This window comes from Gallinula chloropus (assembly GCF_964237585.1).
Source record: "Gallinula chloropus genome assembly, chromosome: 3".
NCBI classification, from domain to species: domain Eukaryota; kingdom Metazoa; phylum Chordata; class Aves; order Gruiformes; family Rallidae; genus Gallinula; species Gallinula chloropus.
Genome location: NC_140087.1, coordinates 40,472,787 through 40,492,204, shown reverse-complemented (window position 1 = coordinate 40,492,204; position 19,418 = coordinate 40,472,787). Strand labels below are relative to the sequence as shown.

The 19,418-nt window shown below is 38.9% G+C and overlaps 1 protein-coding gene across 1 annotated transcript in view; it reads left to right on the top strand.

The window, feature by feature from the left end:
- The window catches only part of GALNT2 (polypeptide N-acetylgalactosaminyltransferase 2), a gene marked incomplete at both ends in the record, with an annotated part of 87,525 nt that overhangs the window by 28,225 nt on the left and 39,882 nt on the right, over positions 1–19,418 (top strand). Inside the window, one exon of the mRNA XM_084261013.1 lies at positions 17,616–17,706. Coding sequence (XP_084117139.1) covers positions 17,616–17,706 — 91 coding nt within the window. The remainder of the gene's footprint in view (positions 1–17,615; positions 17,707–19,418) is intronic.

Sequence of the window (19,418 nt, the reverse complement as noted above, 5' to 3'; positions counted from 1 at the left end):
ATACCTGATGCAGTGCTGAGAAAGGGGATGGGCTAGAATGTATTAACTGCACTGAAAAGTTTGTTGCTATATGTTTAACAATTTTGTGACATTCTATTAGCTTTATGCTTTGGATAGAATATTGTCTACTGTAATCATTTCTCCAAAGATTTAGAGGTGAGGAAAAATAAAAGTGAAAACCTCTACATCTACCTTCTCAAGATAGAAAGAAATTTTACTTTAGTAAACTAGACAAGTCTGACTTGCCAAGTTCTTCTTCAATCATCTGTTAAACAGAATTGCCTTAGTGAGCAGTGCCCTAATTGGTAGACCAAGAATTATATCTTGGGCACTTCTAATAAATCTTAAACAGAGTATTATTTAGAATGGGAATGTTGTGAACTCTCAGATAAGCATTCACACAGAACCTTCAGGATTAGCAGAGGGTTTTTTTAGGTTTAGTTAGTTCTTCCCTATCTTACTCTGATAAAGCACTTTTGCTTGTTTACATCTATATAAATCTTACAGTAGTAACTTAATTAAAAATAATTTAAAAGGCGAAGATTTGTTTATTTGGATGTGAGTCATTGGAAGTCTAATACAAGAACTTGATAAGATCACGAGTAGGAGTTGAGGAAGCCAAACTTGGTTTTCTTGAGCTGCCATGAAACTTGGCAGCCTGCAGATTCTAGACTTCATTTATTAATACATTTCTCCTGATAGATGACATGTGGTATGTTTCTCTTAGATAAGAGAAGTATTGACTGCTAGAACAGCTATTTCGTTCTCTCCCATGCAACTCTTTCCTATGAAAGGAATATATCTTTATACAGTTTGCTGGTTGTGCAACAACAACAACAAAAAAACCCCTTCTGTTATAATAATTTTATGTTGGACAGGGTCTTAAAAAGGTAAGATGCCCAACACTTTAGGGTTTGTTTTCAACAGTCTTGTTTTGTTAGAGGGGTTCATTACTTACTGCTCTTATAAAGATGGAAGACCTGTTTAAAACTTTACCTGTAAGCAGTGGGCACCTGAGAAAAGAACAGAACGGGTGGTAGATCTCAAAGTTTTGTCCCCTTTAAATGTGTGAAAATATGTACTCTGACTAGTTCTTGCCAACCCCTTCAGTTTCCATTGTTCTTGTGTGGTGTGTGAAAGCTTTTTAAAGAAAAACATATTCAGGGCAATTTTGGTTTTGTGTAGAAGATAACATTCTGCTAAGAAAGTACATTCCTTTGTTAGGCAGTAGTGATTACTAAAGTACAGTTGAGTTTACTACCAGAAAACTGGATTTATATATGCATTGTTTTAAGTGTCTTGCACACCCACCTTCTGGGTCAGCGTTAGGCAAAATTTACAGTGTGTTTCAATGGCTGGAAAGAGAGTGAGACTTAACAGGGGACAAACTCCTTAATCTCTATGCCCTCTGAGCAGTCAGGAGGCCTGTCCTCACCATCAGATTTCCCTTTTGATGATTCATGCCTGTTACTTTGGTTGGATCATGTCCTCCCCATGGGCTATCTAATGTGTCTCTGCCAGTGTTGCTGTGGGTGTGCTTGGGTGTGCTAGCCCTGCCGTGTGAAGGGAACCGGTGTGATCAGTCTGGGGGAGCAGACTCTTGCTGAGTGTCTGGGTTCACAAGTCAGTATTTACAGGCTCTTGAACTTCATGGCTTTTAGCTGGGTCGTGGCTAAGGTAGCTGGGTAGCTTGGGCTCCCGAGTGTAATGTAATGGCCCCTTGGAGCTGCCTGGGCCCGCCTACAGTGGAAAAGGAAATTGAAAAGTGGTGATCTGAAGGCACTCTGCAAGAGATTAAGAGATATCTAGGTGGAAGGCACGAGAAACTCTGAAAATATTCTCTAATAATTTTGAGTCACTACTTGAAGACCTCTATCTGTCAAACCAGAGCTCTTTATTCTGCAGAGTCCCGATGAAGAGCTCCTGGACATGCTGTTCTGTGTCTGCCAGCTCTGCTCCTTTGCCTTTATCTCACATGTCCTTAGCTCTTGCTAGTTGAGTGGATCAGTATTTGAACAGGTTGGATTTTTTGGTGGCATTGTGTGCATGACAAAACCACGTTTACTTTCCTAAGTATTTAGAACTAGATATCTGAAGCTCATTATCAATATCGTTATCAATAAACTTTAAGGGTTTTTTGAACTGTTTTTCAGCTGTAACTAAGCATATTGCCAATATGCAAGTGTAACAGAGCCTTCTGTGAGCCGAACAAATGTAGAAAGCAGATTAAGAGTGCAGACTACAAAAAAATGTGGTGCAAGAGCAGGAAAAACTAATTTTAATCTAGTCCTTCATTGAAAGCCAGACACGTCCATCTCATAGTGTGGAGGAAGAAGGTGGTATCATTCTTCCAGTAGTGCTCTCTTCTGGGTTCTCTGATACTGGTGTATTTCCTGCTTCCTACACTGTTTTTTTTTTTACCCTAGCTGCAAAAATGAATACTTTTAGTGTTTGACTGGCAATAAAGGCACTACTTTCTTCAAAAGATAACAAAATTTCAGTATAGTTTCTAGAAAGTTCAGAGCCCTGCAGCTCATACTGATTTTTCTCCGAGAAAATCCATCATCATCGGGATGCAGTTCTCCTTCCAAGGGGGTGAAAATGTGAGAACTCAAAGCTAAGTAAAAATAACCAGTATTTTATTTCATCTCCAAAGGAATGATTTCATTAAGAGAACAAATATTTACTTTCTTTCAGCTGGAATATGTATTATTCATACTGTTATATAGTTTGTAGATATTCATGATTAAGATTCATTTTGGACTTCAGAGCAGGTTTGTGTTTTCTTGATCCTGCTGGTGCAGAGCTCTAGGTTTCTTTTCATTTTGGAGAACCATTCCTTATGATATCTGCTGCATTCCAAGAGTTTATGGTAGAAATAATCCCTAGATGTCTTTCTTCTCCATAATTAAACCTGAGTATGCAGTCTTTTTTTTCCTTAGATGTTTGTGTTTGGGTTTTATGTTTAAACAGTATGTTATATCTTCCTTCTATTAATCCTTTTCCCTGCTCTAGAGAGTTCTGGATGAGCCCCTTTCTTATAATCATGGGGTGGTTTGGGTTGGAAGGGACCATAAAGACCATCTAGTTCCAACCCTTTTAATATCACATGGGAGGCCTGATGGGTTATGCTCTCCAGATTGTCTTTTCTATCAGTTCCTCTGCCCCATGCGTTCACCATCCTTGACATGGTTGAACTCTTAAATATGGGGTGGGTGGTAGGTGTTCTGCAGAATTATCCCTGAGAGTTGCCATCAGGTATGCAAACTGTTTGAGAGGTGCTGTGTATTTTTCTTCGTGGAGGAAGGCCAAGGAAGAGTAAGCACATGAAATAAAAACTTATATGGGGACAGTCTCTCTCTCTTATTTTAAATCACTCCATATAGAAAAGTGGATAAGAAAAATAAAATAAAAAACCTTTCTAATCCAGAAACCTAGTGGAGTGCAAGATAGTGGTAAAAATCCATTAACATGTAGGAAAACTTGGGCAAAGAAATCTAAATTAAACAGGACTGGAAAAATGTATTACTTCAGTTTGAAAGTGTTTAATATGAGGAAATATAGGCATAGGTTCATCCTTGTGTGAAGGGACACTACAAAATGCAAGGGGCTGCTTACTATTCACAAGGCTTAGTGTGGTTGCCAGAAAACTACTTCCGAATACTAAATTCACTAGACAAGTCCTGAATAATTGTCATAAGACTTTGTATCCTGGGCTTAAAAAAATCTGCTCTGCTGTTTACTCGCAGTGGTGCCAAGGGTATCTCATTATTCCATAAATACAATTTTACCATTAACTAAAACAGTTATGAGAAACAGCACAAAAGGATATTTGGAAGTCTGAAGATTGACTTGCCTTGTTTCCCTTCAGCAGTGCTAGCAGCAGTGGTTTGTAGTCAGTGGAATAAACTGATGCTTAAGACAGAATCAATACCTTCTATTAAAGCCAAGCGTAAACTGCAGTGGGGGGGTTTCTGTGTAAGTTTATCTCTGCCTCAACTGCGTTGATTTCATAAATGCCAGATCTTCCTGTGTCCAAAACGAATCAATAAACCTGTCTGTCTGCACTGCTTCAGGCTTACTGTAACCAAGCACTGAACCAAGATTACTCTCAGAGTTGCTGTTTGTAGCTGTGCAGTCACTGTTAAAAACCAAATACAGCCACCCCGAGTTACAAATGTAGGCTTGTCAGGTGAAGCTAATGCTGACAGTAAGCCACTCCTTTTCATAATGCCAGCAGCCAAAAACCTTTGGAGGCAAGGGACAACCTTGTGCAATACAGGCGTAGAGCAGGTTTTGATGTTAGGCTGAGGAAGTGGAGCCAGCGGCTTTCAAAGGTGACATAAGAAACCGCTGCTCTAACTTGCTCCTGTTTGTGTTGCAGCTCGATTTGGTGGCACTTGATCAGTTTGAAATTCAAAGAATTCAGCTCTGGTTTTAAGCACTGATTCATCTTTGAGGAAAGAAGTATGAGTGCATGAGTGAAACGGGAAGGGGTGGAAAAGGTTGGAGTCACTAAAAAATACTGCTTGGGGCTGGCAAAAAATAGCAGATACCTGGATTTTGTAAAGTGGTATTCCAGAGTTCAGGAGCTGGAGAAGCTAATGTTCATCTCCCCCTCTTTTTCTCTTCTAAATTATTTGTGAATGTTGCTTTTAGTGCTTGTGTAAATTTGGGGAGGGGGGAGGGGTATCTTTCAGAATTTTCTTTAGTGCTTAGGTTGTTTTTCAACTTTCATCTCAACACATAATATCCATCATCAGAACAGCACACGCTGTAAGAGCAAGTGACCTAATCCATGTGTCTGTCTTTATCTGTGTTTTCCTGCAAGTGCAAAATAAATGAGTTTTCAAGTGGTCTATGTTTTTAATAATAAACCTCCTAAAGTTGCTGTTATCTGAAATATGTATCCAGTAGTGAGAATTAAATGTCAAAGAAATACTTGCTTTGGATTGTTGCTTGGTGGTTCTGAAGTTTTCTTCCTTTTTTTTTTTTTTTGCCTCTTCATGTGTCAGTATCTTTTTTTTTTCTTCTCCCCCCCCCCCCCAATGGACTGTGACATTTACTTTCCTTCCTTATTCTTCTTCCTCCTCCAGATTTTGAATCTGTTCTTCAATTCAAAGTAAACTTCAATTATTTCATCTTTGTCAAGGTCTTTGAATCTAGACAATGTGGTCGATAAGGACAGATCAGATTATGATGTCCTTGAAGGAACAAATGTATTGTGAATTGAAATATTTGTAACTCCTTGTGTGTTAAGACTGCAAAGCCTAATTTCTCATGGCCTTAATGCATAAATGCTGCTTCTTGCATAGTTCTGTTTTTTCTTCTAGGCTTACTGAAGTCGTAAGAATGATGGTAAAGCTGCATTTAGGCTGCAACTCAACTATTAATCTGTCTGAGTCAGAATTTAAGGAATTTGACAGATCGTGTTTACTCATTCTAGAAACAGCATTTGAATTATTAGTCTGTAAGGGAGAAGTAGGGCAGGGCTAAGTATTACCTCTATTAAGCTCAGTTTCACTTGTATGCTGTGGCTCGAGATTTTTTTGATGAATTTTTTCCAAAATACAAATAAAATGGAGTAAGCAATTAGAGCCATGTGGGAGTCTTTAGAATCTGATGGCTCTAACTTTTGGATGGCGTGACTGATCTAACAGTTGAAGCCAGTTGACTATACCTAGCTTATTTTTCCACCCAATTCAAAACAAAGTCACTAGGAAGATAAGACAGTATCTGAGAACTTCGGACTTGTGGTTTGGATCCCTCCAGGTTTGATAAACAGCTCGTTTCTTTTCTCTTTTAGGTGAAGCAAACTCTTCTAGGGCATAAGAAATAGCCAGAAAAGTTGTTTGGATGGGAATGAAGTTTTTGAGCTTTTTTAATTCCCCCTCCCCCCGTTTGGGGTTGGGTTTTTTTGTCATTGGTTGGTTGGTTTTGCCTTAGAGGATCTAGCTTTCAAGCTTGAGATACTGGGTGCCTACACCTCTGTTGCTCTTGGAAATATTACTCAGCCTTGAAGTGTGAAGGACCAACTGATGAAACTTGACATTCCTAATGCCACTGATGGGAAATTATGGATGATTTGAAAGAACAACAATGAAGTAATTAAAAAAAGCCAATGTCTTTGTAGATATCAACTGTCTTGATATCTACATGTAGTATATCATGTTTGCTACTTGTTTTCTTCATCCCCATGTTGTCTGAAATGTTGGGGCTGGACAGCGGTTTTATGTGTTTGTAAAGGGCCAGCCTGCTTAAAGGTCTATGTAAGATGAGATTCTGTATAAAAGAGAGATTAAATGGTCTCTACAATCAGTAAAAGCAGAAAATACAGTCATAGCAGTCAGACTGCACAGTCCACTGTTGAAAATTATATTTTGTGTGTGATGAGATGTCTCTAATAAATTCAGTCAACACAGTGGCACTTCATAATGGTGTGTGAGACAGATTTAAAGACAGCAATTGCCCTTGTAGCCAGAAAGAAGGCTTGTATCCTGTAGAGATGATGTTCTAGTTGGATAACAATTGGAAAAGAGTAGATGAGTCAGATTTCAGGTGTGAAGTGGTGTTACTGCTGTGCAAAACTAAGGACCACATCTGCAGAGTGTGTGAGGGCATAAATAAACCCCACATCTTCAGACTGATGTAAGGAAAGGAAATGTTGCCGTCTCAAATTTCCCCCTCCCCAGTATTTTGTGAACTAGCCAATACTAAAATAATCCTCAATCCTTTCCCATCACATCAGCTATTTCATTCCATCAGTTCTGCTGCTGTTTTGACTGTTACAAAAAAATGAAGTGGAAAAGTAATATCCTCTTAATGTGTTGTGATTTAACCCAGCAGGCAGCTAAACACCACACAGCCGCCCTTCACTCGCTTCTCTCCCTGCCACCAAGTGGGATGGGGGAGAGATTAAAAAATATAGGTAAGATTCATAGGTTGAGATAAAGACAACTTAATAGGACAGAAATGGAAGAGAAAATAATAGTAATGCTACTAATAATATACAAAACAAGTGGCGCAGAATGCAATTGCTGACCACCCTCTGACTGGTGCCCAGCCAGTCACCAAGTAGCAGCCTCTGTCCAGCTTTTCCCCCTAGTCTCTGCACTGAGCATGATGTCATATGGTACGGAATATCTCTTGGTCCAGTCTGGGTCAGCTGCCCTGGCTGTGTGTTCTCTGTTTCCTGTGCACCCCCAGCCTGCTCCTGGCAGGGAAGTGTTAGAAACTGGGAAGTCCTTGACTTCATATAAACACTGCTCAGGAACAACTAAACCATCAGTGTGTTATCAGCATTATTTTCATCCTAACTCCCAAACACAGCACTGCACCAGCTGCTGGGGAAAAATTAACTCTGTCCCAGCTGAAACCAGGATATCATGACCGTAAGGAGTTTGTAACATTAGAGTTAAACTTTTTTAAAAAACTATTTTTAATGTTAGATACTTACAGTCAGGTAACACAGCATTTTGCTTGTTTGACCACCAACATATGAATGAATTCCTATGTTCACACAGAGTAATTAAAATAGCATAAGCATCAAACTGGTAACTGTATTCCTCATGGAGCTAATATGTGATTTGGACCTGCTTTCTATTGTATAGACATACATTGCCTTTCCTGAGTATCATGTAGTCCTTACTTATCTTTAAGGACCTAATACACCTGACAATATATTTTCAGGAAGCTGACACCACCTTCTTATTCTACCAGCAAAATTTGAGAGTGCTTCTGTGGCTTGCGTTCAAGACAGCTCATACTACTTTTTTTTTTTTTCCTCTTCTTTTCAGAAATCTTGCTTCTGCTTCAGATTTTTCTTCTTTGGGGTAATGCCTCTCAATTTTGTTATTTGCTGTTGTGCTGTAATCAGGATTTTAACTCTTCTCTTGCTTGCCAGAGAGCAATTAAAGAGTTGTTTTTCTATGTTGTAGTGGTAACTTCAATTAGGTAGGAGGATTTCTTTTGGGCTTTTGACAGTGCGCTTGGTCTCCCACCCCATGCCTGCCCCCATTTTTCAACCACAAAGTAGTTCTGTGATTTGAGTTAGATTCTGGCTGATAAAGTGGAAGGGTACTTTTCTCTGTGTATGATTTGTGTGTGCGTATGTATACATGCACATACATGGATTTAAGGAGTCTTTCTCTGCAAATCCTTTTTTCAAAATCCTGTTTTTCTCACTTACTTTGGCATGATTTCTCACTTAAATGTCAGTATATGGACGTATCTAATAAGAGGAGGCGGAGAACTCACTTTTGAAACTAGCAGGGTAGTATGTATTGTGGAAACAGTAGACAGTAAGGGTGGTATTTTATTTTTTTATATACCATTCATGACTTCCAAAGTGGATGATGGCTTTTGCCTTATCTTTTGGCATTTTCTAATGTTAAACCTAATATTCCATTTCCGAATCAGTAGTAAAAAATGTTGTTTGAGCTAATGAATTCTAGAAAATGGTAGTTCGTAAAATCCTGCAGAAGGTTTTTAAATTTCAACTTTGAGATGTCTCTAATGGTTTGAATTAGGCAATCTTAAAGTGGAATAGGAGTTAGAGTCATCTTTCCTGTCGGAGTCTTTTGAGTTGTTAAATTCCAAGACTTTTCCTTATTGCTAAGTTTGAGAGCAACACAAAAGCTTTCTGCACTGCACCTGGCTTAGCTGTCATGCTTAGATCAGCCTTTAGTTCTGGCTTTCCCCTACTTAGGTCAGCTTCTATGATAAAGGCTCTTTGTGGAGGTTGTGTGAGATCTCTGTGAAGGGTGCACAGTTGGTGACCTCTCTGAGGGGTTGCAGATGAATAGGCCATAACTTGAGCAGACTTTAGCCCCCATCCTCTTCTTGCCAGGCCTTAACATCCAGGAGGAGGCTTCCCACCTCTTTTTAGAACGAGATTAACTCTAGTATGCCTGTATAGTGGAAATCGCCTTCCAGCTTGCTGCCTGCAAGCTTACAGAATTCCTGGGATGCTTCAGTTAATTCCCCAGTTCTAAAAATCTTCCCTTTAGTCCTGAAAAACTTGTTTTTCTGTGAACAGGCTTGTGTATTGTTAGCTTTGCCTCTGAAGTTTATATTCTCCCAGGTCTCATAGATATATCCAGTAGACAGTGGAAATTTTGAAGGCTTTGGACACAGGACCTAAATCATATCTAAAGGGCTCTATTTATTCACTTGATAGAAAATGTAGCTGTATAAAGCTGCCGCTCCCCTCTGTGTTCCACTGTCTGCCTTTGCTCAGGACTGAACAAATGGGATCCCAACTTGAAGGGATGTGTGCTTTCAGAAAGTACAGACAAGCGAATGAAACACGGGTTGGAGGAAAAGGAGCGCTGTGTGGTAGGAGCAGAATGTAAAGCAGCAAGGCATGGGGACTGATTTCCTGCCTTGAAGCTGCGGGTCTGTGCATGGTCAAAATATTACTGATAGTGCTCTGACACTGGTTTCCTGTAATAGTGTCGGTTTGTGTGTTAACATTAGACAAAAAAAGCAAGCGTTTTTCACCCGTTGGTACTTCACTGCAGAAGGGTGTCTTTCAAAGGAATAATGTCATACAGTTTTGTTCTGTGATGAGCAGAGATACAAAGATCTGTTGCTTATGTCAGAAACAAATCTTAGTACTACAAATCTGCAGAAAGAATGTGAAGGAAGATGTCCTTTATCTCTGTGGTGATTAGTATTTCTTTCTCCTTATGCAGGAGTCTACCTTTCAGACTTGTCTGGTTTATCATAGGCATTCATTTCATTGTGGGATTCAGCTTTGATTCGGTAGTCCAGAGTATTTCAGATGAATGATACTGTCTAGGTCTGGCAAAACTGAACGATGTTACTACCAATTATCTGTGTGAATTTCATACTGTAGAGCCTTTAATGTTTGAAAGCTTTTGTAGCTATCACTTACTGTTGGGTTTTTGGACTGTACTAAAACTTGTTATGGACAATATTTTTCATCATCTTGTTGTGTATTTGGTTGTTTTTTTTAAATAAGAATCTGCAGTTAAACACTGATGCTAAATAGTGATCTTTACGTGTGCTGTCATGTGTCCAGAGCTGCAGAGACTTGTCCATTGAATCCTTATGTTGGGATGGAAAGAAAAATATGTGAAGTTATTGAAGGCAAAAGTCATCTGTCAAATACAAGCTTTTCATAAGGTTATTTAATTAGAGGAGTTACTAAGTAATTTTCCAGACTTCTGGGACTTACTCCATCTGTTTGTGTTCAAAGATGTCCTCCTGGAAAGAGATAGAAGGAAATAGTTCCCTTGGTTTTCAGTGGCTCAGTTTCTAAATCTGAATATTAACCTCTTCTCCTTTTTGAAAACGTTAAGATTTTAAGTCAGGCTTGCTTTATTTCCCCATATTGTTTTCTTAGAGAACAAAGTAATGGTTTTGCATGCTGCAGAAAAGATCCAAGACACAGCAACTTTAATTCCTCGTCTCAGCCTATTTTCAGTTTCCTTATATGACTATAATAACCTTCTGTTAGAGCTGAGAAAATGTGGTGTAATGTTGTGTTCCTTCCTTGCATCGTAACCCTGCAGATCCGATTCTGCAGAACACTCAACTTGTTTAACTGCATTTCATTTTTCTCCTTTTTCCTCATCCAAGATACAGCTCTCTTGGATCCTGTTTCTACGTTGTTATAATAGTCACCTTGTTCCTGTTCCAAACAAACCGTGGATGTGACTGCCACAGCAGTTTTCCCTTGCCATATACTTGCACTTCTGATAAATGTGTGTCTTTTTGATCTTGGTTATATTTGCAGGTTTAAAAATTCATAAACCAAAATTGAGCAGAGGAGGGTTTAGTTCTCACTGCTTTCCCTTTCTGTGCTTCAATATGCGTATAAAGGAAGGGGAGATTTTTCCTTTCATTCTTCCCATGCGCCCCAGCCAGTTCTTGCCTGGTGCTTCCCTCAGAACCATATAGATGGAGAATTAGAAGGTCCCTGGTTGTCCTGGTTTCAGCTAGGACAGGGTTAACTTTCTTTCTAGCACCTGGTGTAGTGCCATGTTTAGAAGTTAGGATGAGAGGTGCTGATATTATTGCAATACCTCAGAGTACTGAAGTTAGTGGGTACATGCATTTTGAATTCTCCATGTTTATTCAATCCTCTAATACTTTGCTTTTTTTTTTTTTTAGTTATTTAACCCTAGTTTCTTGGACTTCTAGAAAATACTAAAACAAAGCACCATAGTTTTGTGCTTTCTATGCCCCCCTCCCCCTGTGGAAAAGCGCCTCCCCTTTTTTTTTTTCTTTGGCTTTTCCCCTTTAGACAACCACTTTTAGAACTAAGGGCAAGCAGTGATGAATTGAATTCAAAAAGGATTAGGGACAGGACTTTGGAATGCAGGCTAATTCGGTAGACACTTCTGATATTGTAGAATTAACAAGAGATGGCATTAAATCATGCCTGAGCATTTGTTGGAGTAATTGCCTTCTTTCAAGCAGAAAAATATGTAGTGTTTTTGAGTGATGGGTGGTTTAATGTTGTAACTTAACTTGTAATCCTTTACTTGTAATGGGAACACCCCTTTTAGCTTTTTTTTTTCTTCTGTTACCCTGGTTGCTGCTTCCCTTAAATCAAATGCCTCAGATAATTTAGTGGTTGATCTTGTGGTTTGAAAAAAAGCCCAACCAATGACATAATAGATCCATGCATCCATACCCCTTCCCCATCTCACAGTCGAGTCAACTGAATGAACCAGATCACCTGAGCTGCCACACCAGTCTCTAAGGGGAGAAGTGGGGACAGTCCCACAGCTCTGGATGAGGAGGTGAAGTGTGAACAGCCCCTCTCAGCAGCAGCGGGCACTTAAAGCCACTGACTTGTCAGGCTAAGCAGCACCAGCTACACACTTGCTTTGCTAAGCCTTGCAGCCTTTAAGATTATGTTACCTTTCTGGTTTTCTTCCCCTTGCTGGACTAGTTGTTCCATGGGATCTTTCATCTGCTGTAAGTTAAATGGGGGTTAATTATTTTATTAATTACTGACATGCCTGCTCTTATCTCTTAGATCTGAATTGGGGTTTCTGTACTTGTATTAAGCTACTTGAATGTTCAGATTTCACACTTGGAAAGTGCTCAAGCAAGAAAACAAATACACACAGTAGTGCTCAAACAAAAGCTGTGGGCTTTGAAAGAAGTTCAGTGGGCAGGTACTGTTTGCGTGTGCCCTACTCTTTGGGGACTTGTCACCACTTTTTGTACCTTGTGTCATTCCAGAAACTGATCAATTAAAACAATTTAAGAAAAAAAAAAAAAAATTCTTTTGAAACATTAAGTGTGGGGAAAACAGTAGGTAGGAGACAGACATGAAAATTAATGCTGCTGCCTGAGTATGTACCTCAAAACACTTCATAACCCATGTGACACATGATGACAAAATGCTTCCTGAAGATGAACCACTAAGATGCTTTTAACAAGTAAAGTTTTGTGATGTCTCCCTGACTTATAATGCTGTTGAAGTTTTATTGTTTTTATTGGGTTTTTTTTTTCCTTCTGGCATAACAGACTAGATCACTTGGTTTGATTGATAATGTTGTATGATTAATTTATTGGATTTTTGTACCAATCTGGCTCAACTAAAAGAACAACATAAAACACCATTGCTGCTGAGTGTGCACTCACTGTGTAAAATCAGAATAGAAGACTTTTTTAAACATTATTCTAAAATAATCCATAATTAACTACAACAAGAAACTTACTTTGTCTCCAGCAGTCTTTCCATTTGAGAACTTTTCTTGAATTTAAACAATTATTGAAAATATTTTGTGATGTTTTAGTTTCGTAGTTTGTAACAGGTAGTGCAGAAAAGTGACTTTTTTGAGACATGATAAATTAATTTAACAGGAAATACTGGATACTATTTCTGACTCCCTGTTGCCATCCTTAGAGATGGCTATTCCTTGCTTTAAAGGTTACGGGTGCACTTGAGAGTTTACCCTCTCGTCAGTCACAGTACCCTTAAATGTTTCTTCTTTTTGAAAAAAAAAACCAACAGGAAAGCCCTCTTTAAATGGCTCCTCTGCAGTATTTCTGTTGTGCTCATGTTCTTTCAGGATGAGGCTTTCCCCTGGCTTCTGCTGTTCCTGTGGAGAGGTGACAGTCCTCCTGCAAGCTGGAGTGAGACTTTCTTTTGCTTTCTGGTACTTGGGCACGTCATGGCTAGTGTGGGTCCTACTTCTGTTTGTGGTAGCCTCTGCAGAGATTCTTGTGTGGTTGGTAGTGCTGCTTTAGGCATGGTAGGCTTGGGGTAGCTGATGTTAGGAGTAGCCACTGGCAAGACAGTGCATTCTTGTCGACCCACGCTTTGTGTGAGCAAGGATGTGCCTGTTGTTGCAGTGTCAACTGGCCTCTCGGTCTGATGACCACTTCAGCTTCAACAGCTCTTTTCCACAGCAAGGCTGAAGAAAATGAAGGGTATCTCATAGGTTTTTGAGTGAGTGGTGTTTTTGTTTCCTCTTTCTGCTGGTATATTAGCTTGCCAATTTTGTAAAGGCAAGTAATGTTTAGTGTGCTGCTTTCTTGATAAGCAGCAAAGGTTGACCACTTAGTTTACACACATTACCAGAGTGGATGAAATCTCTAGGCAAAAGGGAATGTGGCTTATTAGATGTCACCTGGAGCTGGATACTTGGATTCTAATGGAGCTGTTAGCATTGTGGGCTTTTTTTATACCTTTAGGATCAAGTTACAGGATGACAGATGCTTACAGAATTTATCCATTGCTATAAAATACTGAAATACAATCTAAAACTGCATAGCATTTGTAGGCCAATCAATTAAACAAGTGTATATTAAACCAGTGTGGGCATCTGGGGGATGTCATGCAGTTGCTTTAGATTTATCTTAAAATTTTAAATTGTTCCTTACTGAAATGCAAGCCTTCATATTTAAAGGCTTACCTGTCCTCAAAAGCTTACTGCCTGAATAGCTCTACCTGCCCTACCTGGGAGTTTCTGTTACTTGTTGGCTCTTACCAGTTGAAAAAGTTTATTGTGCCCAGAAATCTTAAATGAAGTTGAAGCAGAACTTGCAGCTGATCAGACTTTCCTTGGAGAATACATATGCATGTATACCACAAACTTCAGATAAAGCATTCTTTTTGTCTAATCCGTTCTGGGTTTATAAAATGTCAGGTTTTATAGTTGTTTCAGTACTTCAAATAGTACCTGTAAGCTCTGAAATACATACTTTGCCCTATGTGAAGGTAAAATTTATGGAGAAGGTGGGGTACTAAGGCATTTATTTTGTTTGGAGACTGCAGCTTTTAGTAATTGGAATCTTCAAAATGTTTTGAGTGTATCGTTTGAGACCATATCTAAACATATTTCCTATATATGAAGCCATCAGAGTATAATCTTGATTACTTGTTACCTTATTTTTGGAGAATTTAAAATTGCCTTCTTGTATATATGAGGGGTGTGTGTGTGTATATTTTCCCCCTGTTGGAAGCTTCTATTTTTGATTTGAAAATTCAAACACATGAATGGAATGTACCTTTGGCAGCAATTTACTTAAACTGAGTAAAGGAATAAGAATGAAAATTCATTCAGTTTTGCTTTAATAATTTCAGACATTATGTCTAACAGTGGTAATCAAATATTGCAAAGTGTATATGTTTTCAGTGTTTTTTTCTGTTTGTTTATGCTTTGCTGCTTGGTGTACTCAGAAATGTCTGTTTTACTAATGCTAAGCAAGTTGGAAATCAAAGGAAGTCAGCATTTGCTTATGGGTATTTCCCTCTTGTCTCGCTTGTAAGAAGCAGCGTTCCAGGCATTTTCATAGCACGCTTTATCTCAGATTTGTACAAAACGTTTTTGCTGACAAGGGAAGACATGTGTGCCCCATAATGCAATTACATCAAATTGCTGGAGTGCTTGCCTGGCATTTAGGAAAGCTGGATTCATTTCCTACAGCAAGAGGGAGTTGGAATCATTTTTCTGAAGGCGTCTTGGAAGGTAATGAGCAAGCGTTGGGTCAGAAAGCAAGCCGACAGGCAGGACTCTGTCCTTGGGTCCTCCTGGGTTAGGAGGAACTGGTGCTTCAGACCCTGCCTGGCTATTCTGTAAGCATCTAACATGGTGTCTAATTAAAAGATTGTAAACTGAATTGGGGGAAGGAAGAGGCAGGTATTAAGTGCTAGCAGTAGCAAAGAAGATTGGGCTTTGGCTGTGTCTGTGGCTTAGGCAGCTGTCACTCTGCTTGGCTTTGAGTCCTCTCCTTAGGTAACAAAGTTCTGCAAGGAGCCTTCATATTTCATTTAGGGTTCTGAATTGTGGCAGGCATTTAACAGTTACAATGGCAAGTATTACTCTACATAACATCAAAGTGCTTCTGTGTATCTGGCCCCAAGTACATGACCAGAACAGAAATATATGAAGTGCTGAGAGGAATGTCCTCTGCAGTGAGAGCACCCCTTCCAAAATCATCAACTGATTTGACTGATCTGTACTGCATGATGCAGCAAAGCATGTATTAGGCCAGCTGGATCAAATGATGTTCTTTGAAGATGCTGCCAGTATTCGGTTTCCTTTTAAAAAATCATCAGTAGAAGAAAATCTGTCTGCAGTTGGCCCTTGGACAACATCTTAACAGAAAGTACCAAAACACATATTAAGCCTTAGCGTGCGTTTTGTCCCACAAAGCCACATTTCTCAGTTATTCTATCTGAGTGTATGCTACCAAGGCAATTAGAATTCCCTGGTCTGTATTCTGTGTTAACTTTGAGAAGTTGTGCTGGTAGATGGTGATGAGCAAAGCAGGTGTTTTGATGTGTGGCTGGGGTAGCTGGATGGCTTTAACCCTTGGGTAGTGCTGTGTGTTGGCTTGTCATATGTTTTCATCAGGCTTGCTGCCACTTCTATGGAAGAGACCATGACCAACTGTCCAGGTAGCCCATGGTGTGGTCATAGCTCCCATGTATCTCCTGTGCTCCAATGATGCCTGTTGTTCAGCATCTGGGTTGTCCATGGCTTGTACTGGAGGCACATTCAGCTCCCATGTAAGATGCTTTTAGTCACAAGAGCTTTGCTGAAGTCTGTGCTGATTTGCTACTTGTAAGGCATGTGAGTGATACCTTAATAGATACAGTGATATTGCGTGTCGGTAAGTTGTTTTTTTGTTGATAGGAAGGCAGTGTAGGATGGAAATCTCTGCTATAATGAGATCTAGTACATAGTAGTTAAATGTCAAATCCGTGATACTTGAAACTTTTAATTAAAAGAGAAAAGTGTGGGAAGACAGAAATAGGAAAAGCAGTAATGGTTTTAACTGTTTATTTTATAGGAGTAATACCTAGGGACTTGAATCAGTTTAATATCTTCTCTTTTTTGTGCCAAGTGAAATAACAATTGACAAAACGCTAATTGCTTTGCAACGCTTGTAAGGAATGTAGGATTCAATGCAAACAAATACACCAAAACCAGAAGGCTAAGTGGTCTGGAAGATCTAAGTGATGGTAATGAAATTACCGCTTGTGTACATCTGTGTATAATTACAGTTTTCTCAACTCAAATGGCACCAGTCTTAAATTTCTTGTTGAATGCGAACAGGCCTTGTTGTAGATGTGTGGAAACGCTGGAAAAATGTGTTTGAATCTTGCTTGGCATTTGTACTACCTCATCGTCCCTTTTCCTGTGCCGGTCAGGGCAGCTGCAGACGTGCAGCTAATCATTTCATGACATGGTTTTTTTCAACCCTAGTTCTTGAAACTGGAGTTTCGTATTGCATTTTTGTTGTATCTCAAATTCAATCTACAGGATAGTCTTAATGGGGTGGGAGAGTTGAGCAGTAAAAGAAAAGTGGTAATAGCAAGATTTGTAAACCGATACAGGCTTTCTGAGGCACAGGGCGTTTACTGTATCCTGAAAGAAAAGGTTTCTGCACTTCAGTGATTTATCAGCCTAAAATAAACCCTCCTAAGTTTGTGCAATTTAGCCATAATGAACTGTGGTTGTGGCTTGCAAAGAATGTTTTAACAAATTGGTAAGTAAATGTGTATTGCTCTGCTACTCCGAAAGCTCAGAAGTTAAAGGTATTTAGATAATTCAATTTAAAAGTTACATTTAATTTAGGTTTGATACATCTAAAATGTTACAACAATGTTGTTTTAAGATTCCTCAGTGAATGGAGTCAAAAGGTTACAGTTTTGCTTCTTTTAACATCATCTGGTGGTGAATCAGGAATTAATGGGAAGCAGTGATATGATATGTAATTAATGTATGCCGCTCTGGATGTAACTGCTAGGTAACCTGACTTCTCTTCAGGTAACTTTCCCATTTGGGCTGTTACTTGCTAGAGCAGGGCTTCCTTCAGGTTTTGTGTAATCTTTTTGTCTGTGTTGCACATTTGGGTGTTTCCAATTTATAAATTAATCTTTCCTAATATGTTTCCTTCTTAATTTTTTTCCAAATAAGAATTGCTGCATAAATTAAATGCAAAAACCTGTATTAAGTTTTTATTCTATTTTTTGTTTTTCAAGTAATGGAGGAAATAATCATTCTGTTGGACCACTTCATGAGTTTAAAATCCACAAAATGTAGTTATTGTTGTTTGCTTTTAAAACCTAAAATTAAATTAAGGAGATTATTTTAAAGATTGTGCACTTTTTTCAGGAGGACCCAAATGATATTGACCCCAAAAGGAAAGACGTGCGTGGCAGCGATGGGGAAGAGAAAGCACAAAGTGTGGAGACGCTACCTCCAGGTATTGCAGTAATGTTTGTTATGAAAGATCCATAGCCATAAAACATTTATCCTTGAAAGCTATAAAACACAGCAGTTGTTCTGATTCTGATCCTTCTTTGTAGTTTGGAAGTGCTGGGATTATATTTAGCAATATGTACTTCTCTATTCTTAAAGCTTCAACTTCCTTAAGTCTTACCTGCTTCACTGCTCCTTTGGGTTTAGAACTATAAAGAATATGACTCTTTACTGGTACATTTGTGTTGTCCAGCAATAGGTTTGAGGTGCCATAAATGCCTCTGGTGCAAAAGTAGTCCATTTATCTCGATGGGTAATGCTTGCAGGCAACAGGCAAGTCACCTTGGGACTGCGCTTCTGACTGAACATTCAGCCAAGGTTCATTCTCTTCTAGTTCTGCCTACTTTTTGATGTGTCATATTCTCCTTAATCTGCTGAGAGTGTACCCCATTTCTCCCATATTTGGTCAGTTTGTCTCATGCTGGCAAATAACAAAGCAACATGATTTTTGAGTGAAATGATTTTGAGGATGAGCTGGGAAAATTAAGTGTTCAGTAGTCTTCATTTCTTGTTACTGGTTCCATAAGCAACTTTTGCTGCTTAACTGTTTCACATCACCAAGATTTCATATTTAGCTAGAATTGATGTACTAAGGACTACAGAAATAGTAAAACGGATTTGAGTGTTTTACACTGTATTTCAAAGGCTTACCATTCAAGGAGGACAACTTCTGATCAGATAGCTTGACAACACTTCTGTTAATTGTAATGTTTGGCTTACAAATTTTTCTTAGTCAAGCATTTGAAATGCTGTGACGTCCTGAAGAAAGAGCTAACCAAGGTAAACTTTCCTCTACGCAGCTGGAAACTTCCATCCCCAATGAGGTGTGAGGTATGATTCTTGTTTAACAGTTTTAGACATAGTGCAATATAAGTGGTTTGACATTCGTAGCTTATTTCCTGTAGCCTTTGGCCTACCTTGCTTTAGCTGCCTTCTGGAGAGAGGAAACAGGATTCTGGTTAAATATGTGTGCTTTTCTGGCAAAACCTTTACTTTGTGCATGAATTGGAAAACAAATCCTGAAAGGTTGAAGAGCCTGCCTTATTTAACTTGGATTCTGGCAGATCTTTTAAAGTATATATATATATTTTTTTTTTCCTTAACAGAACTCTGCAAATATTGTTACTGGGATTATAGGTCAGCCAATTTTGCACCTTCCAGTTACTATTCTTACTTACCCTTTTTGAATGTTTATGTGTTCTCAGCCAAACACTGTACGCTTCCTCTAACACCTTCCCTCCTCAGTGGTACTAAGTAACCATTTGAGTATTATAAGAAGTGGGAAGTGTCACAGGTTGAGAGGGAGAGAGATCAGAATCTGGAAAGGTTGAAGCTAGAAGGAAAATTCAGTGTTAAGTAGAGCAGGTCAGAGCTTTTTTAATTTCATCTGTTGATTAGTAATCTCTTATGGCTTGATTTAACAGTCGGAATCGTTACTGCAAAATAATATGAGAGTCTCGAATCAAACATCAAAGGTTACACAGAGAGAGTTATGCACTCTAAAGTAACTTATTATTTTCAGTTCATGTAGGCAAACTTTTGAATCCTTATGGCAGTGAAACTTGGAATTCATATTTCTGTAGATTCTTTGCCCTGTTTTAAAGCAAAGTGATGATGACATTTTAAGAAGACTTTGGTTCAAACTTTTCTTCTACA